Genomic DNA, 27,770 nt, shown 5'->3' on the forward strand with positions numbered 1-27,770 from the left:
AAAAAAACCCACAAAGTAATTGTCCAAATAATAAGTTTTGTTTTTGTCGAGAAACTCACCTAAAAATGGGGATTCTTCCAGAGGAGAGGGATGGCACTAGCGGCGAAATACGTCAGCTAGGAGGCTCCTTTTCGTTGCCTGGTGGACGCGGGAGTATCTCCAAACATAGGATGAAGTGTGCAATAGGCTCCTGCCGGTTGCGACACGGATGTGTGCGAGGAAATGACTGTTCTCCGGATGGCCCATGGGGACACAGGGTTCACCATGCGATGCATCCGGAACGGCCAAAGGACTCGCAAACACATCCGCGGCACAATTGGACAGGAAGCCAACAAAGAAGTGAGCGCCCTTGATGCCCTATCTTCCGAGTGGATCCGACGGAGCTCGCTGGAAGTAGTAATCGATCTCGGAGTAGGCAAGAGACGCGAAAAAGCAGGAGGCAGTTGGCTCCGGCATGGCGTCATTTTTTCCCCCCCTTTGTTGTCCAGATAGAGTTGTTTTTGTTGTGTTACGCCTAGAAGAAAAAAAAAAAAAAGCGTGTTAAGTGTTAGGAAATAAAAAGTAGCGATAGGAATAGTATAGGTGAATGGTCCAACCATACAACTTGCGGTCTAGAGCTGGGAACATGACCACTAGAACTCCCTCGAAGGATGGTCAGCAGGGCCGAGAGGAGGAAGGCGCAGTAGGAGGCGCAGCAGGCGGTGCAGCAGGGGACAGCTGGGAGTTGTCTCCCCCACGCCGCGGAATCCCCAGCGATATCGCATCCTCGGTGAATGCAGCGGTGGCCCAGGCATACGAGACGCACCGGGCGGCGGCATCGGATAGTATCAGCCGGACGCTCCAGGAGGAGATTCGAAGCGAGCTCCTGGAGATGATGGCAATGATCAACCAAGTGATCCAGCCGCTAAAGGAGACGGCAGCCGCAGTCCAGACGCTGCAGCAGCAGGCGGGACGTGTTGAAGTCGAAGCCGCTGGCGGGTACGGAGCGCCGAGACGCCAGGAGGTGGGAAGCGCCACGGGAGCGTATCCACGATCCAAGCGAGAGGAGGAAGTGGCGAGCAATTCACCGCCAAAACCACCTAGGGTGCACAGCGCCAAGCGCAGTGGGACGTCGGCGCCGGATGGTTTCAAGGCGAACAGCAGCAGCAGCAGACAACCGGCGGGCAGCGATACCGACGTCAGATTGGTGATGACGACCGGAGATATAGCTACGAGGGTCTCCGGGGCCCTGAAAGAAGAGAGGAGGCGGTGAGAGGTGTGCGGATCGAGAAGTGGGAGATCTTCTTCGACGGCGACCCGAACAAGCTCGCCGTAGAAGACTTCGGCTTCAGGGTGGAATTCCTACAATGGCAGTCTCGGTGTGCCTGGGACCAGGTGCTGGGTAACTTCTATCAGCTGATGCGAGGCGAGGCCGCCGAATGGTATTGGCAGCACGTCAAGGAGAATCCGCCGCAGACCTGGGACGACCTTAAGGAGAGCCTGGTGGCCAGATTCCGTGGTATAGGCGGCGAGTTCGAGCGTCGGCGGGCGCTCCAGGACCGACGGCAACAGCAGGGTGGAATCGAATCGGTGGAAGAGTACTTCCGAGCGATGAGGCGGCTGGGTAACCGGCTGATGGTACCCATACCGGAGTCAGAGATGGTACGAATCGTCAAGAAGGGACTTACCGCAGACATTGCGAGATTCGTGTATGCCCTGAGGGTATACAGCGTGGAGCAGCTGCGTGAGGAATGCCTGGAGGTGGAAGAGGCCTTCATGAGGCGGGAGGTCAGACCCACCTATCGCGGGCCGTCCAAGTTCCAGCCAAGCGGACGCCAGGTTGAAGAGGTGGCGGTCGACGGACCCGAGGTTGAGGCGGGAATTGAGGATCCGATCGTCGAGGAGGTTGCCAGGCCGAGATTGACCTGCTGGAACTGCGGCCAGACCGACCACGGTTTCCGCGATTGCCCGTCGCCAGAGCGGAAGATTTTCTGCTACCGATGCGGGAAACCGGAGGTAGTCACCCCGAATTGCCCGGTATGCGCGGGAAACGCGAGGGCGAGCGCAGGGAAGGTGGGAGACCCGCGCTCGAGATTCAGGCCCAACCGCAACTGATAAAGTCGCGGACCACAACTATAAGTTCGCCTAGAAATACAGATTTAGCCGTTAGGAAAACAAATATTATAACCAATTATTTAAGATATTTACCAGCGGAGGAGCGGATGCAGCGGTACCTCGAGGCCCGGAACCGCATATTCAACAGTCACCAGCTAGATGGGATGCGAACCGTCAGCCGGAGGCTCCTGAAGGCGAGGAAACGATTCCGGCAGAGACACCAGACTCGACGAGCCGTGGTGGAAGCCGTGCGTCGAGGAATGGGAAGCGATCCCCGAGTTTTTGCCGAGGTCCTCATCCAGGGCAAGCGAGTGACCGGTTTGCTGGACACAGGCGCGTCCGTCAACGTCCTCGGGAGAGGCAGCCGTGAGTTGCTGGAGGAGATGGGCGTGAGGATGGAGAAGTACGTGTCCATAGTGAAGACCGCTGCGGGAGAAGATAGGTCGATTATCGGACGAGTACATGTGCCGGTACAGTTTAAGGGAGTGGAGAAGGTGATCACCTTCTACGTGTGCCCGTATTTGGAGCAGGCCATGTACCTCGGGATCGATTTTTGGAGGCGATTCGCATTGGCACCGGCCATTCTCGGAGAGATGCCCGCACAAAATCCTGAGGCAAGCGTTTCGGAGCTCTGGGACGCAACAAATCCGTGGCTCGACGGGAAAGCCATCAAGGAGTCGGTGATCGAGGAATGGGACCTGCAACAGGAGGAAAAGAATCGGTTAGAGGCGGTGAAGAAGGAGTTCCTTGCGTTTGAGGACGTAGGATTGGGAAGAACCTCGGTGGAAAAGCATCGAATCCAGCTCGTGGAAGGCGCAGAACCCTTCAAGGACCGGCATTACCCTCTGTCGCCAGCGATGCAGGAGATCGTATGGGCTGAGGTCGATAAGATGTTGGAACTGGGTGTGATCGAGGTCAGCGAAAGTCCGTGGAGTAACCGCACGACGGTGGTGCGAAGGCCGGACAAGAACCGGTTCTGTCTGGACGCGCGGAAGCTGAACCAGTTGACCGTGAAGGACGCGTATCCGCTGCCCAGCATCGAGGGAATCCTATCCAGGATAGAGCAGACCCACTTCATCTCGAGTGTCGGCATTTACGGTGGCGGGAAGGCCACTATACCAGTTCGCGATGATGCCGTTCGGGCTGTGCAACGCGGCGCAGCGGCTTTGCCGGCTCATGGATCAGGTGATTCCCGCGCAGCTGAGGTCAAACGTGTTCGTCTACCTAGACGATCTGCTGATCATCACGCCGGACTTCGACACGCACATGAAGTACCTCAGTTTGGTGGCGGAATGTCTGAGGAAGGCAAATTTGACAATAGGGCTGAAAAAGTCAAAGTTTTGCTTCAAGACGCTAAAGTACCTGGGGTTCATCATCGGCGGAGGGACACTCCGAATGGATCCGGAAAGAATCGTCGCGATCCAGAAGATTCCCGAGCCGAAATCGGTGAAGGAACTGCGGAGCTTTTTGGGCACAGCGGGGTGGTACCGGCGGTTCATCAAGGATTTCGCAGCCATGGCGACACCGCTCACGGACGCCCTAAAGAAAGGGAAAACTACGCGGTTAGTGCTGGGCGAAGAGGCCAAGAGCGCGATACAGGCGCTGAAGAACGCACTCACCTCGGCCCCGGTTCTGGTCCACGCTGACTTTAAACGGCCGTTTTATGTCCAGTGCGACGCGTCGCATCTTGGGGTGGGAGCAGTCCTGTTCCAATATGACGAGGACAAGAACGAGCGTCCGATAGCCTTCTTCTCTGCAAAGCTGAACAAACATCAGATAAATTATTCGGTGACAGAGAAGGAGTGCTTGGCAGCAGTACTTGCCATAGAGAGATTCCGGCCATATGTGGAACTGATGCCGTTCACGGTAATCACCGACCATGCGAGTCTGAAGTGGCTGATGAACATGAAGGACCTCAGCGGACGCCTGGCACGATGGTCCCTCAGGCTGCAAGGCTTCGATTTCGAAATTTCGCACCGGAAGGGAGCCGACAACGTGGTGGCCGATACGCTGTCCAGAAGCGTGGAGGAGCTGAAGCTGGATGCCGACGACACCCTGGGATTTGCCACGACGGAGTTCCAATCTGCCGAATATAAAGAGATACGAGATGAGATACGGGAAAACCAGGCTCGCCTACCGGACGTTCGCGTGGAAGGCGACCTCATCTTTAAACGCCTCGGATTTTGGAGATTGGAAGATGAAGTCGAGGGTGGACCATGGAAACTGTGGATTCCGGCATCGCTGACAGCCGGGATGGTCGCGACGGCTCACGAGGAACCGACGTCAGGACACGGAGGAGTAAAAAAGACCCTGCAGAAACTCCAACGGCAGTATTACTGGCCAGGGATGACGACGCAAGTTCGAGACTTCGTGGGACAATGCATTCAGTGCAAGGAGGCGAAGGCCCCGAATTATCGCACGCAGGTCGGGATAGGGCAGGAAGTGGTAACGGAAAGGCCATTCCAGAAATTGTACATCGATTTCCTGGGCAAATATCCACGGTCGAAACGAGGGAAAGCCTGGATATTTGTGGTCGTGGATCACTTCTCGAAGTTCACCTTCCTAAAGGCAATGAAGGAAGCCACAGCCACCAGCGTCGTCGAGTTCCTGGTGCACGAAGTCTTCTTTAAGTTTGGCGTACCGGAAGTGATACACTCCGACAATGGGAAGCAGTTCGTCTCGAAGGCGTTCCAGGATATGATGGAGGCATATGGGGTACAACATATGCGGACGGCGGTGTATTCCCCGCAAAGTAACGCTGCAGAGAGGGTCAACCGGACGGTGCTGGCCGCGATTCGGACTTATCTCGAGGGAGACCATCGTGACTGGGACGCATTTCTGCCGGAGATCGAGGTCGCAATCCGGAATGCGGTGCACGAGGCGACGGGCGTGACTCCTTTCTTCGCAGTGTTCGGGCAGCACATGTACCTGCACGGCAGCTGCTACAAGTTGGCCAGGAAGCTGCAGTCTATGACGGACCACGAAGTGGCCACATTAAGCTGCCAGGACAAGCGCAACATTATACGCGACCGGATCAAGCAACATCTGCATCAGGCGTACGAGCGGAGCAGCCGGCAGTACAACAAGCGCGCACGGGACTTCAACGTCAAACCAGGCCAGGAAGTTTTCCGACGGAATTTCACCCTGAGCGATTTCGGGAAGAACTACAACGCCAAGTTCGCCCGGAAATTCGTCAGGTGCCGAGTCGTGAAGCCCGTAGGGAACAATATGTTCAAGCTGGAGAACCTGGCGGGGAAGCCTATTGGCATCTACCATGCGAAAGACTTGCGGCTGTAAAGGGAAGACGACACGCTTATAGGTAGGTGTAGGTAGGAAGCAGGGTACATACCGTGGGTGTGGCCTACGTTGGGGCAGCCCGGAATTCATGGGGCAAGGACCCGCCGACGGTGGGACACCACTGAACGGGTGAAGGAGGATTGCGTTTTTTTGTTTTTCTGTTTGTTTACTTTCTTTGTTGGAATGCTCGCGAATATTAGCGTCCTCTGCGATTGGCAAATTTTCGCGTGGTGTTGCATTCGGTCGGTAATCGATAGCCGCAGGCGAAACAAATATCGTCTGGGATGCGCACCGAGGATAGGTTGGCAGGGCCAGGAAGAGGGGAAGTGGATCGCATCTCGAGCGCCTCATGCGATCCACACCGAAGGGGAAGTGTGGGAAGTATGTGCCGATCGCGAAAGAGGCTAGCTGCACCCACACCAAGGCACCGAAGAGTACTGGCCTTGAAAGCGGTTCTCGACCCCGGGAGAGAGAGGCAAGAAAAGTGGGTGAAGGAATTGGTGGGAACCGAGCCTATATAGGGCAAGGCGACCGCTAATGGCGGCCAGTAGGAAAAACGGAGCCGAAATCAAACCTAAAACCTTTCGACCGAGAAAAAAACCGCAAAAACCCGAAAAAACCCGAAAATAAAACCAAAAAAAACCGAAAACAGTACGGGAAGGTGGAAAAAAGATATATATATTTCGGACGGGAGTGCGGGAAAAAAAGCCAGGAAGTAGAAAGGAAGATAAACGGATCCGGGAAGCCACAAGCGTGACCAGGAGCCGGTCACGAGAAACCAGAAAAGAGAAGAAGGGATACGGCCAGGAAGGAAAAGAAAGTGAGTCCGTTCCAAACGGAACTAAAATTAAAATAACCAAGGCACGTTCACAGGGTCCTGTGCCTTCTGGAGGTGAAAATTCTGGGCGGGAGTAACTAAGAAAAAAATCGGCCCAACCCCAAAGTCGGAAGGGTCCCAAATACTGGGCCTCAAAGGCCGAGGTGCCACCGTCTCAGCCGGGACAAAGGAAGCCCCAAAAGAATCCACGGCCGGATATTACTTAATTTATTTATTGATGCGGTGAACAATAGGCTAAATTATTTATTTATTTATTTAATTCCGCCATATTTATTTATTTATTTATTTAATTCCGCCATATTTATTTATTTATTTAATTTATTCGTACATATTTATTTATTTATTTATTAAATGTAAATCCATGTTATTTATTCTGAAGTGCCCGTGCAAATTTATATTGTTTATTTGTTTTGCGTAAGATTGTGTGAATATATTTATACGCTTATTTGGCAATACAAAACGCCAAATACAGGAAATCTAAAAATTAATAGCACGTAGAATTTAAACCGAAGGCACCGAAATAATAATTAATAATTACATCCGTGAACATAAACAGTTGCAGAAAATTTAACGTAAATTAAAGCTTAAATCGAAAGATCTTGGATGCGGCTGCGCTGCAGAAGGCCGGTTGTAGTGTAGGGGTATAAGTGTGAAGATTAAACCATTTCGAACGTCCCGTCTCAGTCCCTTCCCCTAATTTGGAGCTCCAAGTAGGTAGGATGCAGCTGAAATGAATGAGGGTACCTTTAAATAATTATATACATTGATATCCATTCATACCTGTGCAAAAAAATCGTTGTCTTCTCCGTTGTTCGCCGCGCTACTGTCTTCATCGTCGTTTGTTCAATTTCCATATTTTCTGGTATTGTTTTTGCCCAGGTGATGTTCTGAAAAGATAAAAATGAAAGTTTGTTAATTAGTCATATGTCAAAGTTAAATATGTATGATAATCTAGGAAATTAAAATTGTTTATAATGTTTATAAATGTTGGGGGGGAAAAAGGATGACTGGACCGTAGTCAGGAGTAGGCCGGCGAAGTCCGCCTGCCAAGGGGAGATCCGCAGAAGATGAGAGTCCGGATCTCTGGAAGGGAGGGGCGTCCAGGGTGATTCCAGCCAAGCCCTAGCCTACACTCCGAGAGAAAAGAGAAAGATGAAGTAAGCAGTAATTGTTGTAGAGTAATGTAATTTGTTTACCTTTCTTGTCGGTCCTTATTGTTTTTTTTTATTTGTTTTGCGGATTCCAGATCAGCTGGGATTTATGGTGCGACCTGCGGGCAAATGGGGAGAAATCCCCCCTGAGAGGAGAGACTGGCTAGCCGGCCTTGCCCCATCAAAAAAACTCAGGTCGTAACAAAATTAGCGAGGAAAAATTAGAAGTTACTCAGAATAGAAGTATTAAGTTAGAAGGCAGGGTTTTGAAAATGAAAGGTTGCATTCTTAGCGGGAAAAGTACCGATAATTTTTGTTTTGTGCAGGATATAGTTCCTATTAAAATATATTCATTTGAAGAACAGGAAGGAGATATTTTTATTGTAGGTGTTTACGCCAGGAGGCCCCTGTTCCCCCTCTGCCCACCGAGCGTTCAAAAGCTTAAGCGCTCCCAGCTAAGCAACGCTCTCCCGCTCTCCGCTCCTCGGTATTACCGATCGCACGCTCCCGTGTTCCCGATCGTCGCTCGCTTCTAGGGACGGCTACGCCGCTCTAGTTCACTGTTCTCCCGCTCTCCCGTTCTCGCGCCGTTAAGCTGGGCTTCTCGGCCGGCAGCGGGCCCTTAGGCAAAGCTAAGTTTAGTTCCAAATTGAATGCGAAAATATATGTATGCTACGGGCACTCCGCCGATGTCATTTTTCGACCCCCGAATTTTCTGCGTTTTTCTACTTCGTGGGATAAACTTTTATTGATCCTTTTGCGGAGGATTTACCAGCCACCCCACTCCTAAACAGTAGGAAAAGATTTTCGGAACTCGTTAGTTTCTATGATTAGTTCATTTGATGTGGGTATATGCGAGGGTATTTTAGAAGAGGATTCCATGTTAGAAAAATTTTCAGTAGTAGAGTTTAGCAGAAAAGCAATTGGAATTCCTCATAATAATATGATAGTTTTAATACCGTTTTTACATTATTATTAGGATTTTGTTTTGTTTTAATGGGGGGTGTTTAGTCCGTAGGCGTCTTATAGGACGAATCGGGCATATATAGAGCGAAATCGTTCTATATATCTTTAGAAGACTCACCTACCTGGTTTAAAAACAAAAAAAAAAAAAAAAATTGGCCCTAGGTAGGTTTTTTACTTATCATTCTTTATAATTAGAATTAATTCATTTTTTAAATTTCTTATTTATAATTTGTATTTTTTTTTTTGTTATTCCTTGTTTATTATTTTCTGTATTCTAATTTAAGACCTATCGTGTCTTTATTTTGTAGCCGCTTATAAAAATTGAGTTTTACAGGCAAAACTGAGACCGAGCTAATAATGGCTAAACTTGATGGTACGTATTTTCGGAAGTTTATATAAAATAATTGAATAAATACATTTTTACATTTACATAGGTCTCCAGAGCTCCGTTAATGAACTGAAGGCGATAACATCTGTGCTTACAGATTCCGTCGGTGCTCTGACGGGATTGGTCAAAGGGGCATATAAAGAAGCCGAAAAGGAGAAAGTGTTTAAGGACATGGAGTTTCCAATTATGACGGAGGAAGATCTGTCAAAAACAAATCTCCTTCTAGACGAGGAAACCAGAGTAAAACTCGTAAGTATATCTTACCTTAAAAGCTATATATTTAGGAAAGTTCCAGATTCAACTGGAAAAAGGCCTATATTTATTACATTATTTAATTTATATAATATATTTATATATTATGTTTATATTTTTTCTTTTCAGACTGCAGTAGTTGCCAACATATTAAAAAGAGGGAAAATATCTAAAACTATTAGGGATGTCTTAGGCGGAGACATCCTCCTGGAATATAACATTGAAGGGACGAAAAACCAAAAAAGGCTTAAAGACCACGATCGGTTTTATTCAGCTCTTTTGGGTAATTTTTATTTAATTTAATTATTGTTTCCTTTAATTAATTGTTATTTTTTCTGTAGATGCGATCGTCCAAGTAGATGAAAGTGAACTTCCAGAGAAGATACTTGGAAAGGTACTTCTGTGCGCCAAAAACTTAAACTCTGCGAATAAAAAGCGGAAAGCCGAGGAGCAAGCAAACCTTGAGGCTTTTCAATTCATTCATCATGATTAATGTTAATTGTTTATATTTGTGTTTTAAATTTAGTATACAATAAAAAATAACAATAAAATTTTATGAATTTTTCTATTATATTTGAATTAAATTATTAAAAGGCGGAATTATTGATGAAATACGGATGAAAGGCTGATGAAATACTGATGAATTACTGATGAAATACTGATGAAATACTGATGAAAGGCTGATGAAATGTTGATGAAATACTGATGAAATGTTGATGATTTGTTGATGAAATACTGATGAAAGGCTGATGAAATACTGATGAAATACTGATGAAAGGCTGATGAATTATTGATGAAATGTTGATGAAATACTGATGAAATACTGATGAAATACTGATAAAAGGCTGATGAAATGTTGATGAAATACTGATGATTCATCAGCCTTTCATCAGTATTTCATCAACATTTCATCAGCCTTTCATCAGTATTTCATCAGTAATTCATCAGTATTTCATCAACATTTCATCAGCCTTTCTACAGTATTTCATCAATAATTCATCGATGAAATGATGCTTAAATGTTGATGAATTGCTGTTGATGACAGCCTATGACATGCCCATGTTAAATTCATCAGTAATTTGTATGGCAATTCATCGATGAATCATCAACAAAACGCTTCGGCTATTGATGAAACGTTGATGAAATGTTGATGAATGGTACTGCAGTGCAATCAAACAAATTTAACTTAATTAAATCAATTAAACTACTTGAATCAAGCCAATTAGCCAGCTCAATAAAATCGATCAAATCAATTCGGTCAATTAAATTAAATTAATTAATTAAATTAATCGAATTGCCCAAACAAATCAAATCAATTAAATCAAACCAAGCAATTAGTCAATTAAGTCAACTAAATCAATTAAATTAATCAAACCAGTCAGATCAATCCGCTTAATTAGATCATTAATTAATTAGGTCAATTAACCCAATCAGATCAATCAATTAAGTCAGCCAAACCAGTCAAATCCGTTAAACCAATCAGGCTAATCAAACTAATAAAATTATAAAATTAATTATTTAATTATTTATTTATTTTGATTTATATGTAACTAGAGGTAGGGCGGGAAGCTTTGCCGCGAGCGCTTTCCAACACTAAATGTGTCGTGCTGTTAAGCGCGGCTGTAGAAGCTCCTGCGTTGGCGTTACGCAACACTACGATCAGCTGCGATCAGCTGTGTGTGTGTGCCAAAAGAAAACGCGGGGGAAAAATGGCTCGTGGAAAGTGGAAACCGCGAGAGAGTAGTGAAAGTGGAAGGCGTTTTGCTAGGAACAGAGGTGAGAGATTCCCCCTCCCCTTACCTCCAAGCTCCTGCGGCGGGCTGGCTGCCGGGACCCCTGGGCGTCTGGAGCCCAGTGAAAGCCGAAATCCAGGCACGATCCGGGTACGTAACTATGACCCTAAGAGTCTCGCACTACACTTGCACACCTTTCCAGGATGTCTGGCACTTTTAACCGTCTTCAAGGGATAGACCAGCGGAGCGCGTAAAAAACACAACTTGCCATGCCGGGTGATGTGTGCGTGTGTGTGTGTGTACTTAGTTTAAAATTATTTCTAAGCTTAAGATAAGGTATAGTATTATTTAAATGATAAGTATTTACAAGGTTTGTGACGACCAGCCGCGTCGTCACAGTAGAAACATATATTCTGAGTAATTTCATATACTCTGAGAAATGAGCTTTTTTTATTATTTTAGAATTTTGGTATACATTTCATAATAGTTGGACAACTATATCATATAGCTGCCATAGGAGCGATCGGTAGATGTAGAGAAAATGTAAAGCTGGGAATATAAAACTGTAACTGTCAAACTGTAAACATAATCAGTATTAGTATAATTCAATGAAACTCTGTTATGTGTGCCGAAATTTGCTTTCTTTCTTGTTATGGTATTAATTAATGTTTTTGAAAAAATGGGCGTGGTTCCGCCCTCGCTTGACTTTTCTTTTAAGTGTATAAGGTGATTTTTTTATTGCAAAAAATCAGGCCTGTTCTAGTTTCCACTCGGAAGTGCATTTGATAACATTTGCGGATTTACCTTTAAAATAAGCGAATTTTCCATGTTGATTTTGGGATTTTTGATTAAATTTTCCTTTTCCTTTTTGTTCCCAAGGAATATCAGCTGGCCGGTATAGACAATCTCGATTGTTTTGCCTGAGTTTTGTTAATAGGGGGCTAATTCGATTTTGGCCCGCGTCCATCCTAAGTAAGTTGATGGGTTGCTAGTTCATTACATAACCTTAAAGGAAGAAGCATTCTTGGCCGTAAAATGTTAATTTGAAATATTTAAAATTTCAATCATCTGTTTTCGGCTTAGTACTGGAAATGTTCGATAAAAAGTATTGGAAAACTCTTGCGTATGTCAGCCGTTTTGCCCGTCTCAATTTACCTTTTGTGTAGCATCTGGCAATATTATCATTTTTATCATAAATAGGATGAAAATCTCATTCTGCGCATGATTTTTATGCTTCCTTCTAATACAATTTTAGTAATTAAATAAACTTTTTAGCGTTATTTTTACTTATGTGGTGTTTGTGGGGAAGACAACGAATATGCCACCCTTTAGTTTATAATAAAACGCACTATAGTATTTTAGTATAAGCCGTGTTTAATGCTTGTGTTTCATCGGAGCTGCAGACTGTGTGTATAAAAATATATATACATGTTCAATATATATACATGTTTATGGGATAACAAATGTAGTTTTGCTGATAGATAACGCGACAGCTTTAGCGAGATAAGAAAAGAGTAGCAAAGAGAAAACATAAGAGCGCTGCAGGTGCAGCGGTACACCTATGCACCTATCCAACCATCTCGGAATCGATGGGCAGAGCGGCTAGTTTGGCGACGGCTCTCTTGATAAGACCCGTAGCGGTACGGACCATAGCTACTCTGATGACGCCGTCTCCGCCGACGTCCTCGATGCGCCCAAGCTGCCATTTCAATGGGGGAATGTTGTCATCCTTCAGCACCACTATGCTTCCAACCTTGATGTTGGACGTTTCGACGCGCCACTTGCCCCTTTCTTGAAGAAGGGACAAATATTCGCTGCTCCATTTTTTCCAGAAGTGTTGTTGCATCTGGGTCACCCGTTGCCATCTGCTGAGGCGGCTTTCGCGAAGATGAGTGATGTCAGGCTCAGGAAATTTTGTGAAGCTGGAACCCTTCAGGAAATGCGCAGGCGTTAGCACATCAAGGCTCTCAGCCTTTTCTGAAATTGGACAGAGTGGACGGGAGTTAAGGATGGCAGAAATCTCATAGGCAAGAGTTCTTAGTTCATCGATGGCTAAGACGGATGCGCCGACGACTCTGTAGAAGTGATATTTGGCCGACTTCACAGCGGCCTCCCATAAACCACCGAAGTGCGGGGCACGCGGAGGGATGATCCCAATCGATCCCATCAGCTAAACAGGCCGAAGATATCGATGCCGTGTCTTGCTCGCTCAAAAAAAGCTCCTTCAGCTCGGCAAGCTCGCTTTTTGCACCGACAAAGTTCGTAGCATTGTCACTCCAAATGGTACGCGGACTGCCTCGAAGGCTGATGAATCTCCTCAGCGCTGCGATGAAAGAATCCGTCGTGAGATCCTGAACCACTTCCAAATGAGCGGCCTTCGTGGAAAAGCAGCAAAAACAGCGATGTAGCACTTGTGAGGTGCCTTATTCCTGGTCTCTGCTCTATGAGAGAATGGCCCACAATAGTCCACACCTGTTGTATGAAAAGCTGGATTAGGCTGCACTCGATTTGCCGGCAGGCTACCCATGACGTGCTCCCAAGTCACAGGGGTCATTCGGAAACATCGGACGCATTTGTTGATGACGCTGGCGACGAACTTGCGGCCTCCAATCGGCCAGAACCTTTGCCGTAATGCAGCCAGCAACGCCTGTGATCCTGCATGCAAATATTTTCCATGATAATAAACGATGATTGCTTTGGTGACTGGATGATCCTTGGGCAACAGTATCGGATGCATCGTATCGTAGCCCAAGTTTGCGTTCTGAAGTCTTCCACCAACTCGAAGTAACCCGTCGGATCCGATTATAGGCCTAAGCGAAATCAGCTTGCTTTTCTGTGGACAAGGCTTGCCCTGGCTAAGAAATCCATACTCCTTCGCCAAGTTAACCTGTTGGATGCTCCTCAAAAGAAGTACAGTTCCAGAGTTGATCTCCTCCACCGAAATACGTCCTTTTAACGGCGCACATTTGGCTCTGCAATTTGAAATGAATCGATAAATGTATGCAAATACTCGCTGCAACTTGTCAAAGGAGTTCAGGTATTTGCAGTTTGAAGAACTGTCCATGCAAACGGTCCCAATTAGAGTCGCAGAACGGCGCTCTGGAAGATCCTTTACTACATCCAGCAGGGACGGCCAATTCGACGAACTTTGCAGGAGGAATGGAGGCCCGTTAGCCCAAAGGGAATGCTCCAGCAATTCTCTCGGGGTACATCCTTGCGATACGACGTCAGCCGGGTTTAAGGCTGTAGGAACGTGATGCCAAGTCATTTCTTTCGTCATCTCCTGAATTTTCGCGATTCTGTTCGATACGAAAACGTTAAACTCCCTCGGAGGTTGCCGAATCCACGCTAACACAATAGACGAGTCCGACCAACAATGAAAGGCGCAATCAAAATCTATGGTTTCCTTGACGTTTACGATTAGCTCAGCCAATAAAAGCGCTGCAGAAAGCTCTAATCTTGGAATTGTTACGGCCTTCAATGGAGCTTCTCTCGACTTGGCACAGAGGAGATGGACTTTCAATTCTCCATTGGTCTCTGATCGCAAGTATAAACACGCTCCATAAGCTGATATGCTAGCATCGCAGAATCCATGCAACTCAACGGAAGCCCTTGGCTGTAGCACAAATCGTGGAAATTTTAAGTTCTGTACGACCGCTAACTGTGAGGTCAACTCCCCCCATGACGAAAGAATGGGCTCTGGCAGTGCGTCATCCCAATCCACGTTCGCACTCCATAGAGATTGCAGAAAGATTTTAGACCTTGTGACAATTGGAGTTATCAGCCCAAGCGGATCGTAGAATTTGGCTATTGTTGACAATGCAACCCGCTTGGTGGGTCGTTGATTGGTTGGCAGTTGAGAAAAATTAAATAGGAGTTCATCAGAAAATGGATCCCAGACTAGTCCCAATGCCTTGGCGATATCCGATCCATCATGAAATTTGATTAGCTGCTCCTTGTCGCAGTCAGACTCTCCTTACAGGGCACCGAAATAATAATTAATAATTACATCCGTGAACATAAACAGTTGCAGAAAATTTAACGTAAATTAAAGCTTAAATCGAAAGATCTTGGATGCGGCTGCGCTGCAGAAGGCCGGTTGTAGTGTAGGGGTATAAGTGTGAAGATTAAACCATTTCGAACGTCCCGTCTCAGTCCCTTCCCCTAATTTGGAGCTCCAAGTAGGTAGGATGCAGCTGAAATGAATGAGGGTACCTTTAAATAATTATATACATTGATATCCATTCATACCTGTGCAAAAAAATCGCTGTCTTCTCCGTTGTTCGCCGCGCTACTGTCTTCATCGTCGTTTGTTCAATTTCCATATTTTCTGGTATTGTTTTTGCCCAGGTGATGTTCTGAAAAGATAAAAATGAAAGTTTGTTAATTAGTCATATGTCAAAGTTAAATATGTATGATAATCTAGGAAATTAAAATTGTTTATAATGTTTATAAATGTTGGGGGGGAAAAAGGATGACTGGACCGTAGTCAGGAGTAGGCCGGCGAAGTCCGCCTGCCAAGGGGAGATCCGCAGAAGATGAGAGTCCGGATCTCTGGAAGGGAGGGGCGTCCAGGGTGATTCCAGCCAAGCCCTAGCCTACACTCCGAGAGAAAAGAGAAAGATGAAGTAAGCAGTAATTGTTGTAGAGTAATGTAATTTGTTTACCTTTCTTGTCGGTCCTTATTGTTTTTTTTTTATTTGTTTTGCGGATTCCAGATCAGCTGGGATTTATGGTGCGACCTGCGGGCAAATGGGGAGAAATCCCCCCTGAGAGGAGAGACTGGCTAGCCGGCCTTGCCCCATCAAAAAAACTCAGGTCGTAACAAAATTAGCGAGGAAAAATTAGAAGTTACTCAGAATAGAAGTATTAAGTTAGAAGGCAGGGTTTTGAAAATGAAAGGTTGCATTCTTAGCGGGAAAAGTACCGATAATTTTTGTTTTGTGCAGGATATAGTTCCTATTAAAATATATTCATTTGAAGAACAGGAAGGAGATATTTTTATTGTAGGTGTTTACGCCAGGAGGCCCCTGTTCCCCCTCTGCCCACCGAGCGTTCAAAAGCTTAAGCGCTCCCAGCTAAGCAACGCTCTCCCGCTCTCCGCTCCTCGGTATTACCGATCGCACGCTCCCGTGTTCCCGATCGTCGCTCGCTTCTAGGGACGGCTACGCCGCTCTAGTTCACTGTTCTCCCGCTCTCCCGTTCTCGCGCCGTTAAGCTGGGCTTCTCGGCCGGCAGCGGGCCCTTAGGCTAAGCTAAGTTTAGTTCCAAATTGAATGCGAAAATATATGTATGCTACGGGCACTCCGCCGATGTCATTTTTCGACCCCCGAATTTTCTGCGTTTTTCTACTTCGTGGGATAAACTTTTATTGATCCTTTTGCGGAGGATTTACCAGCCACCCCACTCCTAAACAGTAGGAAAAGATTTTCGGAACTCGTTAGTTTCTATGATTAGTTCATTTGATGTGGGTATATGCGAGGGTATTTTAGAAGAGGATTCCATGTTAGAAAAATTTTCAGTAGTAGAGTTTAGCAGAAAAGCAATTGGAATTCCTCATAATAATATGATAGTTTTAATACCGTTTTTACATTATTATTAGGATTTTGTTTTGTTTTAATGGGGGGTGTTTAGTCCGTAGGCGTCTTATAGGACGAATCGGGCATATATAGAGCGAAATCGTTCTATATATCTTTAGAAGACTCACCTACCCGGTTTAAAAACAAAAAAAAAAAAAAAATTGGCCCTAGGTAGGTTTTTTACTTATCATTCTTTATAATTAGAATTAATTCATTTTTTAAATTTCTTATTTATAATTTGTATTTTTTTTTTTGTTATTCCTTGTTTATTATTTTCTGTATTCTAATTTAAGACCTATCGTGTCTTTATTTTGTAGCCGCTTATAAAAATTGAGTTTTACAGGCAAAACTGAGACCGAGCTAATAATGGCTAAACTTGATGGTACGTATTTTCGGAAGTTTATATAAAATAATTGAATAAATACATTTTTACATTTACATAGGTCTCCAGAGCTCCGTTAATGAACTGAAGGCGATAACATCTGTGCTTACAGATTCCGTCGGTGCTCTGACGGGATTGGTCAAAGGGGCATATAAAGAAGCCGAAAAGGAGAAAGTGTTTAAGGACATGGAGTTTCCAATTATGACGGAGGAAGATCTGTCAAAAACAAATCTCCTTCTAGACGAGGAAACCAGAGTAAAACTCGTAAGTATATCTTACCTTAAAAGCTATATATTTAGGAAAGTTCCAGATTCAACTGGAAAAAGGCCTATATTTATTACATTATTTAATTTATATAATATATTTATATATTATGTTTATATTTTTTCTTTTCAGACTGCAGTAGTTGCCAACATATTAAAAAGAGGGAAAATATCTAAAACTATTAGGGATGTCTTAGGCGGAGACATCCTCCTGGAATATAACATTGAAGGGACGAAAAACCAAAAAAGGCTTAAAGACCACGATCGGTTTTATTCAGCTCTTTTGGGTAATTTTTATTTAATTTAATTATTGTTTCCTTTAATTAATTGTTATTTTTTCTGTAGATGCGATCGTCCAAGTAGATGAAAGTGAACTTCCAGAGAAGATACTTGGAAAGGTACTTCTGTGCGCCAAAAACTTAAACTCTGCGAATAAAAAGCGGAAAGCCGAGGAGCAAGCAAACCTTGAGGCTTTTCAATTCATTCATCATGATTAATGTTAATTGTTTATATTTGTGTTTTAAATTTAGTATACAATAAAAAATAACAATAAAATTTTATGAATTTTTCTATTATATTTGAATTAAATTATTAAAAGGCGGAATTATTGATGAAATACGGATGAAAGGCTGATGAAATACTGATGAATTACTGATGAAATACTGATGAAATACTGATGAAAGGCTGATGAAATGTTGATGAAATACTGATGAAATGTTGATGATTTGTTGATGAAATACTGATGAAAGGCTGATGAAATACTGATGAAATACTGATGAAAGGCTGATGAATTATTGATGAAATGTTGATGAAATACTGATGAAATACTGATGAAATACTGATAAAAGGCTGATGAAATGTTGATGAAATACTGATGATTCATCAGCCTTTCATCAGTATTTCATCAACATTTCATCAGCCTTTCATCAGTATTTCATCAGTAATTCATCAGTATTTCATCAACATTTCATCAGCCTTTCTACAGTATTTCATCAATAATTCATCGATGAAATGATGCTTAAATGTTGATGAATTGCTGTTGATGACAGCCTATGACATGCCCATGTTAAATTCATCAGTAATTTGTATGGCAATTCATCGATGAATCATCAACAAAACGCTTCGGCTATTGATGAAACGTTGATGAAATGTTGATGAATGGTACTGCAGTGCAATCAAACAAATTTAACTTAATTAAATCAATTAAACTACTTGAATCAAGCCAATTAGCCAGCTCAATAAAATCGATCAAATCAACTCGGTCAATTAAATTAAATTAATTAATTAAATTAATCGAATTGCCCAAACAAATCAAATCAATTAAATCAAACCAAGCAATTAGTCAATTAAGTCAACTAAATCAATTAAATTAATCAAACCAGTCAGATCAATCCGCTTAATTAGATCATTAATTAATTAGGTCAATTAACCCAATCAGATCAATCAATTAAGTCAGCCAAACCAGTCAAATCCGTTAAACCAATCAGGCTAATCAAACTAATAAAATTATAAAATTAATTATTTAATTATTTATTTATTTTGATTTATATGTAACTAGAGGTAGGGCGGGAAGCTTTGCCGCGAGCGCTTTCCAACACTAAATGTGTCGTGCTGTTAAGCGCGGCTGTAGAAGCTCCTGCGTTGGCGTTACGCAACACTACGATCAGCTGCGATCAGCTGTGTGTGTGTGCCAAAAGAAAACGCGGGGGAAAAATGGCTCGTGGAAAGTGGAAACCGCGAGAGAGTAGTGAAAGTGGAAGGCGTTTTGCTAGGAACAGAGGTGAGAGATTCCCCCTCCCCTTACCTCCAAGCTCCTGCGGCGGGCTGGCTGCCGGGACCCCTGGGCGTCTGGAGCCCAGTGAAAGCCGAAATCCAGGCACGATCCGGGTACGTAACTATGACCCTAAGAGTCTCGCACTACACTTGCACACCTTTCCAGGATGTCTGGCACTTTTAACCGTCTTCAAGGGATAGACCAGCGGAGCGCGTAAAAAACACAACTTGCCATGCCGGGTGATGTGTGCGTGTGTGTGTGTGTACTTAGTTTAAAATTATTTCTAAGCTTAAGATAAGGTATAGTATTATTTAAATGATAAGTATTTACAAGGTTTGTGACGACCAGCCGCGTCGTCACAGTAGAAACATATATTCTGAGTAATTTCATATACTCTGAGAAATGAGCTTTTTTTATTATTTTAGAATTTTGGTATACATTTCATAATAGTTGGACAACTATATCATATAGCTGCCATAGGAGCGATCGGTAGATGTAGAGAAAATGTAAAGCTGGGAATATAAAACTGTAACTGTCAAACTGTAAACATAATCAGTATTAGTATAATTCAATGAAACTCTGTTATGTGTGCCGAAATTTGCTTTCTTTCTTGTTATGGTATTAATTAATGTTTTTGGAAAAATGGGCGTGGTTCCGCCCTCGCTTGACTTTTCTTTTAAGTGTATAAGGTGATTTTTTTATTGCAAAAAATCAGGCCTGTTCTAGTTTCCACTCGGAAGTGCATTTGATAACATTTGCGGATTTCCCTTTAAAATAAGCGAATTTTCCATGTTGATTTTGGGATTTTTGATTAAATTTTCCTTTTCCTTTTTGTTCCCAAGGAATATCAGCTGGCCGGTATAGACAATCTCGATTGTTTTGCCTGAGTTTTGTTAATAGGGGGCTAATTCGATTTTGGCCCGCGTCCATCCTAAGTAAGTTGATGGGTTGCTAGTTCATTACATAACCTTAAAGGAAGAAGCATTCTTGGCCGTAAAATGTTAATTTGAAATATTTAAAATTTCAATCATCTGTTTTCGGCTTAGTACTGGAAATGTTCGATAAAAAGTATTGGAAAACTCTTGCGTATGTCAGCCGTTTTGCCCGTCTCAATTTACCTTTTGTGTAGCATCTGGCAATATTATCATTTTTATCATAAATAGGATGAAAATCTCATTCTGCGCATGATTTTTATGCTTCCTTCTAATACAATTTTAGTAATTAAATAAACTTTTTAGCGTTATTTTTACTTATGTGGTGTTTGTGGGGAAGACAACGAATATGCCACCCTTTAGTTTATAATAAAACGCACTATAGTATTTTAGTATAAGCCGTGTTTAATGTTTGTGTTTCATCGGAGCTGCAGACTGTGTGTATAAAAATATATATACATGTTCAATATATATACATGTTTATGGGATAACAAATGTAGTTTTGCTGATAGATAAGGCGACAGCTTTAGCGAGATAAGAAAAGAGTAGCAAAGAGAAAACATAAGAGCGCTGCAGGTGCAGCGGTACACCTATGCACCTATCCAACCATCTCGGAATCGATGGGCAGAGCGGCTAGTTTGGCGACGGCTCTCTTGATAAGACCCGTAGCGGTACGGACCATAGCTACTCTGATGACGCCGTCTCCGCCGACGTCCTCGATGCGCCCAAGCTGCCATTTCAATGGGGGAATGTTGTCATCCTTCAGCACCACTATGCTTCCAACCTTGATGTTGGACGTTTCGACGCGCCACTTGCCCCTTTCTTGAAGAAGGGACAAATATTCGCTGCTCCATTTTTTCCAGAAGTGTTGTTGCATCTGGGTCACCCGTTGCCATCTGCTGAGGCGGCTTTCGCGAAGATGAGTGATGTCAGGCTCAGGAAATTTTGTGAAGCTGGAACCCTTCAGGAAATGCGCAGGCGTTAGCACATCAAGGCTCTCAGCCTTTTCTGAAATTGGACAGAGTGGACGGGAGTTAAGGATGGCAGAAATCTCATAGGCAAGAGTTCTTAGTTCATCGATGGCTAAGACGGATGCGCCGACGACTCTGTAGAAGTGATATTTGGCCGACTTCACAGCGGCCTCCCATAAACCACCGAAGTGCGGGGCACGCGGAGGGATGATCCCAATCGATCCCATCAGCTAAACAGGCCGAAGATATCGATGCCGTGTCTTGCTCGCTCAAAAAAAGCTCCTTCAGCTCGGCAAGCTCGCTCTTTGCACCGACAAAGTTCGTAGCATTGTCACTCCAAATGGTACGCGGACTGCCTCGAAGGCTGATGAATCTCCTCAGCGCTGCGATGAAAGAATCCGTCGTGAGATCCTGAACCACTTCCAAATGAGCGGCCTTCGTGGAAAAGCAGCAAAAACAGCGATGTAGCACTTGTGAGGTGCCTTATTCCTGGTCTCTGCTCTATGATAGAATGGCCTGTTGTATGAAAAGCTGGATTAGGCTGCACTCGATTTGCCGGCAGGCTACCCATGACGTGCTCCCAAGTCACAGGGGTCATTCGGAAACATCGGACGCATTTGTTGATGACGCTGGCGACGAACTTGCGGCCTCCAATCGGCCAGAACCTTTGCCGTAATGCAGCCAGCAACGCCTGTGATCCTGCATGCAAATATTTTCCATGATAATAAACGATGATTGCTTTGGTGACTGGATGATCCTTGGGCAACAGTATCGGATGCATCGTATCGTAGCCCAAGTTTGCGTTCTGAAGTCTTCCACCAACTCGAAGTAACCCGTCGGATCCGATTATAGGCCTAAGCGAAATCAGCTTGCTTTTCTGTGGACAAGGCTTGCCCTGGCTAAGAAATCCATACTCCTTCGCCAAGTTAACCTGTTGGATGCTCCTCAAAAGAAGTACAGTTCCAGAGTTGATCTCCTCCACCGAAATACGTCCTTTTAACGGCGCACATTTGGCTCTGCAATTTGAAATGAATCGATAAATGTATGCAAATACTCGCTGCAACTTGTCAAAGGAGTTCAGGTATTTGCAGTTTGAAGAACTGTCCATGCAAACGGTCCCAATTAGAGTCGCAGAACGGCGCTCTGGAAGATCCTTTACTACATCCAGCAGGGACGGCCAATTCGACGAACTTTGCAGGAGGAATGGAGGCCCGTTAGCCCAAAGGGAATGCTCCAGCAATTCTCTCGGGGTACATCCTTGCGATACGACGTCAGCCGGGTTTAAGGCTGTAGGAACGTGATGCCAAGTCATTTCTTTCGTCATCTCCTGAATTTTCGCGATTCTGTTCGATACGAAAACGTTAAACTCCCTCGGAGGTTGCCGAATCCACGCTAACACAATAGACGAGTCCGACCAACAATGAAAGGCGCAATCAAAATCTATGGTTTCCTTGACGTTTACGATTAGCTCAGCCAATAAAAGCGCTGCAGAAAGCTCTAATCTTGGAATTGTTACGGCCTTCAATGGAGCTTCTCTCGACTTGGCACAGAGGAGATGGACTTTCAATTCTCCATTGGTCTCTGATCGCAAGTATAAACACGCTCCATAAGCTGATATGCTAGCATCGCAGAATCCATGCAACTCAACGGAAGCCCTTGGCTGTAGCACAAATCGTGGAAATTTTAAGTTCTGTACGACCGCTAACTGTGAGGTCAACTCCCCCCATGACGAAAGAATGGGCTCTGGCAGTGCGTCATCCCAATCCACGTTCGCACTCCATAGAGATTGCAGAAAGATTTTAGACCTTGTGACAATTGGAGTTATCAGCCCAAGCGGATCGTAGAATTTGGCTATTGTTGACAATGCAACCCGCTTGGTGGGTCGTTGATTGGTTGGCAGTTGAGAAAAATTAAATAGGAGTTCATCAGAAAATGGATCCCAGACTAGTCCCAATGCCTTGGCGATATCCGATCCATCATGAAATTTGATTAGCTGCTCCTTGTCGCAGTCAGACTCTCCTTACAGGGCTGCTGACTCATTCGAACACCATTTGCGGATTGGAAAGTGGCCTCGCGACAGTAGTTCCTTCACCTGACGACGAATTTCTCTCACCTCCTCAACTGAGTCCGCGCCAGAGATTAAGTCATCCACATAGAAATCTCTACGAACAAATCTTGCTCCAATAGGAAATGATTCCTCCTCATCGTAAGAGAGTTGATGCATGGCTCTTATAGCCAAGAACGCAGCAGGCTTAGTTCCGTAAGTTACCGTGTTCAATTTAAAAACACTCAACTCATCCGTGGGGTTCTCTCGCCAAACGATACACTGCAAAAAGTCATCCGGGTGCGAAACACGCACGCAACGGTACATCTTGCAGATATCTCCACAAAGGGCAACTTTAAAAAATCGAAAGCGAAGCAGTATGTTAAAGATTTTCTGCTGAATAGTTGGCCCTGCAAGAAGTAAGTCGTTAAGAGAGCTACCAGAAGTCGTTTTGGCAGATCCATCAAACACGACACGAAGCTTCGTGCTCGTGCTCTCCCGCTTATGCACGCAATGGTGAGGCAAAAAGAATTGTGGCACCGATGGCTCCTTTTTAACAAGAGACATGTGGCCTAAATCGATATACTCCCTCAAAAATGCTGAATACTGAGCTTTCAGGGTTGGGTTTCTATCCAGTTTGGCTTCCAAACTCCTAAAACGACGACGAGCCAAGCAATAAGAATCACCTAGAGATTCGAATCCTGAAGTAGACAAGAGCCGAACAGAGTATTGACCGTTTCCAAGTCTAGTGCAATTTTGATTGAAAAGTTGCTCGCATCTCAAATCTTCCGGCAATAATGATGGCTTTAACGAAGTGAAGTCCTCAATTTCCCAAAATCGCTTTACTATGGCGGCGAGTGTGTCATCAGGATGATCATCAGGGTCCTTGACTATAGCTGCTAAAACCGATTTGTGATTTGGCATACTCGATATCCCTCTAGAGACTATCCAACCAAGTTTGGTGTTCTGAAGAGTAGGCAAAGTCCTGTCCAAATGAATTTTTCCCAGGGAAATTATTTCGAAAAACAAACCAGCGCCAAGCAAAAGGTCAATTCGTTGCGATTGATTGAAATACGGATCAGCGAGCGAAATGTTCTGCGGAATTCTCCATGCTGTTGCATTAATATTGAAGTGGGGCTGATAATCTGTGATACTGTGAGTCACAACAGCAGCGAATGACGCACGATAGCTGGCATCCCGTGATTGCGCAACAATATCGACTGTGTTATCAGAAATCATGGAAGATTCTCCTATCCCAGAAATAGAAGTTTGCGATTTTTTATGCTTCAAATTAAGTTGACTAGCTAAGCGAGAGGTTATGAAGTTTAGCTGAGAGGCAGAAAATTGCCCGGCAAGGCATAAATGCTCCAATTCTATTTCTCAAGTAAATAATTGCAGTCGGAAGCAACACGTAATCAATCGGCATAATATTTGAGGCTTTGGGTGGAGGGCTTGATATGTGATGCTCAGGATGAGGTGATGGTTGAGCACATGACACTAATGCTGATGATGAAGTGGATGGCAATGGCTGAGAGCTCGAGGATGGATCGATGGATTGATGAGAGATTGATGGAGATGCAAATGAGATGGATGGTGCGGATGGGTCATGGTTCATGTGTAACAATGAATGGTGCATCATGCGGCAATATCTGCAGTGCGTCGACTTGCATTGCTGCAAACTATGCCCCTTGCGCAAACAGTTCAAGCAATGGTGCAACTTCTTTGCTTCTCGATACCGAAGATTCGGACTCAAATTTAAAAATCGAGAACACTTTGGCAAATAGTGATCCCTTGCATCGCAAAATAAACAAATCGGCTGACTTGAGTTAGTGGCAGAAGCAATAAGTGTATTTGGGTTAAATTTGTGCTTGCTTTTTCCCACCTGCTGGCCTGGTGTTTGCGTTACCAAGGCTTGATCCAAGTTTTCCATCATCCTGCACCTCTTCTCCAAAAACGACTCCATCGCATCCCAGGTAGACAGCTCGGTGATTGACAAATCCTCATCCCACTTTTCCCGCGTCCTCTGGTCCAGCTTTCGAGTGACGATGTGTATCAAAAGCCCATCCAAAATCTGATGCGTAGTAGCCAAGGTTCGAATCGCTCGCAAATGTGAATTCATGCAATCACTGAGCTCCCGAAGACCCTTTGACGATCCCTTCTCGACACCCTTTAAACCGAATATTGCCTGTACGTGTGCCTGAAAATGTAAAACCTTGTTATCAAATCGATTTATCAGCAAATTCATAGCTTTATGATAATTAGCATTTGAGGGTTCGAGCGAGCGTATGGTCTCCAGAGCCACGCCGCCTAAACTCGACCGCAAATATTGTAATTTCTCAATATCACTTAGCTCATCATCATTTCCGATGACCGTCCTGAACGTCGCCAGAAAATCCGGCCACTCAGCATAGGAACCATGAAAACGAGCAATTTCCAGATTTGGCAACCGAGGCTTCCTAGATCTAAAAGAAATATCCGGGTGGTTAATCATTTCAATAGATGTTGAATTGGCAGCGGTTGAAGCCGGCAATTGCGACTTGCGATGAGCAGCTAAGCCTCGGCTTAGTTTCGCCTTTACATCCACGAAAACTCCGGAAAATTCGAGATCTCCGTAAAATCCAGTCGCTCCAACGATGTCTGCGCAGCATCAAATGCCTCGTTTAAGGAGTTGATCCAATCCAATCGCGCGAGTAAATCAGCTTCATCAAACTGATTGACCGAATCACCATTTAAATAAAATTTCATCGAGTTTATTTGCCTCAAAATAGAGTCGGCTTTGGCTCGGTAGAAGTCCACGTCACTTGGGGATAAATTTGGTGCCCGAACCGAATTTTCCGTATCAGACATATTTTTTATTCGAGCACGAGAAAAAAAATAAAATAAATTTAAATGTCTGACCGCGTCAGAGGCACGAAACACCCTATGTTTTCTACCGCGAAAATGTAGAGGTTACAAGCGTCGCCGAAATGCAACGGAACCTTAAACTTGTTGTTGTTGTTTTTGTCGGTAAATTGCTTGCTTAGCAACAGCGGATATATGCGAACGAATGTATGTATGTATGGCGGTGGCTATATGTACATATATATGTATATGTATATGCACTATGCGAATTTAACAACAATTAAATTCGATTCACTTTTATGTCGAATTATTTGCACAACACAGTTTTGATATTTCACAGCGCGAAATGTACAAAAAATCAAACGGCCGGCTGCGCACTGTTTGTATGTTCATATGTTTGTGTGTTTGTGACCGCATGCCCGCAAACGACAGCAAACAAGCGTTTTGTTTAAACGATATTAAACAATTACGAAACCGAAATGCAGACTCCGATAATGTGTGACGCTACGCGCACAAAGTAGAGATAAAAATAGTAGAATAAATAAGAATATAATATGTAAGCAAAAATGAAGTAAAGAAACCAAAAGAAACATGAAGTAATAGGCAATAAGAACACAAATGTGAACAGAAAAAGGAAAAAGAAAACCAAAAGAAAATGAAGTAAAGAAACCAAAAGAAACATGAAGTTAAATGTGAACAGAAAACAAAAGAGATGAAGTGGCTGCAATAAACACAAAATACAAGGGAACATGAGGTGTTTCAATCGAGCAAACGCGAGGAAGGAGGAAAAGGGAAGACACACGCGAATTTAAATCAAAAGCGCGCGCGCGCACGATCAGCGAACGGCCACACTGGCCGGGCACACTATCGGAGGCAAAAACAGACCAGGGAGCTGGCCACACTAGGGCCTCGCCGAGCCCTATATAAAGCGGGCCACGGCACTGGAGCAGTCTCTCAGCCGCTGATTGCGATCGTAATCACCCAAGCAGCCAAGTCACTTTTCGGGAACCAGGTAAATCCAGGTTCCGCCCAATACATAGTAGTTAGTCGTAGTCCTCCCCGCTAACCCCCCTCCCTCCTCCTCGCTGACTTCAGGGTCCAAATCATTGCCGACTTTAGGGTCCACCTCTGCTGACTTTAGGGTCCAAATCTCTGCTGACTTTAGGGTCCAAATCTCTGCCGACTTTAGGGTCCACCTCTCTGCTGACTTTAGGGTCCAAATCTCTGCTGACTTTAGGGTCCAAATCTCTGCCGACTTTAGGGTCCACCTCTCTGCTGACTTTAGGGTCCAAATCTCTGCTGACTTTAGGGTCCAAATCTCTGCCGACTTTAGGGTCCACCTCTCTGCTGAATTTAGGGTCCAAATCTCTGCTGACTTTAGGGTCCAAATCTCTGCCGACTTTAGGGTCCACCTCTCTGCTGACTTTAGGGTCCAAATCTCTGCTGACTTTAGGGTCCAAATCTCTGCCGACTTTAGGGTCAACCTCTCTGCTGACTTTAGGGTCCAATTCTCCGGGCAGACTTTCGAGTCCCAAACCGAACTTCTCCGGCAGACTTTCGAGTCCCAAACCGCACTTCTCCGGCAGACTTTCGAGTCCCAAACCACACTTCTCCGGCAGACTTTCGAGTCCCAAACCACACTTCTCCTGGCAGACTTTCGAGTCCCAAACCACACTTCTCCGGCAGACTTTCGAGTCCCAAACCACACTTCTCCGGGCAGACTTTCGAGTCCCAAACCACACTTCTCCAGGCAGACTTTCGAGTCCCAAACAACAACTTCTCCGGGCAGACTTTCGAGTCCCAAACCACACTTCTCCTGGCAGACTTCCGAGGCCAAGACAACAACTTCTCCGTGCAGATTTTCGAGCCCCACTTCCACCCCCCGAGCCGACTGGCGAACCCACGCGACGGACGGCATACGGACCTGCGCGGCCAACAACCACCCGCCACCCCGAACAGAGCCAACCTCTCTCTTCTCCCTCTTCCCCAGGCACAAGCTGCAGCTGACGACATCCAGACGCGAGAGGACCCACCCAGACGCGAGAAGCCTACGCCCACCGTCACCCGGGGTTCACGGACACGATCTTTTCCGTCGGCCGAGCCACCCTGTGGGTCACCAGCACAGCCGAAATCCTGATCAATTTACCTCTCTGTAACATTCCGTCAATAAACCGTACTCTTACTCTTTACTGTATTTCCCTCTCGAGTTCTCCCTGGGGGGCAAACGGATCGGGGAAAATCTCTTACAGCAACCACGCCTGAACC

General features: G+C 44.8%; 2 protein-coding genes and 2 long non-coding RNA genes across 4 annotated transcripts; 2 read left to right on the forward strand and 2 right to left on the reverse strand.

Annotated features, from left to right (window-relative positions):
• Window positions 1-8,899: 8,899 nt before the first annotated feature.
• Window positions 8,900-9,452, forward strand: LOC121503273 (uncharacterized). Its single transcript, XR_011445449.1, has 3 exons — window positions 8,900-8,983; window positions 9,116-9,269; window positions 9,328-9,452. It is a non-coding gene; the product is annotated as an uncharacterized lncRNA (long non-coding RNA).
• A 2,834-nt stretch (window positions 9,453-12,286) lies between these two features.
• Window positions 12,287-12,886, reverse strand: LOC138929017 (uncharacterized). Its single transcript, XM_070287481.1, has one exon. It carries the CDS (start codon window positions 12,884-12,886, stop codon window positions 12,287-12,289), a length of 600 nt encoding a protein of 199 aa, XP_070143582.1.
• A 3,998-nt stretch (window positions 12,887-16,884) lies between these two features.
• Window positions 16,885-17,413, forward strand: LOC138928680 (uncharacterized). The gene is made up of 3 exons (XR_011445069.1): window positions 16,885-16,944; window positions 17,077-17,230; window positions 17,289-17,413. It is a non-coding gene; the product is annotated as an uncharacterized lncRNA (long non-coding RNA).
• Window positions 17,414-20,247: 2,834 nt separating this feature from the next.
• On the reverse strand, window positions 20,248-20,847 carry LOC138929019 (uncharacterized). Its single transcript, XM_070287482.1, has one exon. It carries the CDS (start codon window positions 20,845-20,847, stop codon window positions 20,248-20,250), a length of 600 nt encoding a protein of 199 aa, XP_070143583.1.
• Between the last annotated feature and the right edge of the window lie 6,923 nt (window positions 20,848-27,770).

This window comes from Drosophila kikkawai, chromosome 3R (genome assembly GCF_030179895.1).
Source record: "Drosophila kikkawai strain 14028-0561.14 chromosome 3R, DkikHiC1v2, whole genome shotgun sequence".
NCBI lineage: Eukaryota > Metazoa > Arthropoda > Insecta > Diptera > Drosophilidae > Drosophila > Drosophila kikkawai.

Excerpts from the sequence above, each read along its gene's own strand:
- LOC138929017 (XM_070287481.1), bottom strand. The coding sequence starts at position 12,886 with ATGGGATCGATTGGGATCATCCCTCCGCGTGCCCCGCACTTCGGTGGT.
- LOC138929019 (XM_070287482.1), bottom strand. The coding sequence starts at position 20,847 with ATGGGATCGATTGGGATCATCCCTCCGCGTGCCCCGCACTTCGGTGGT.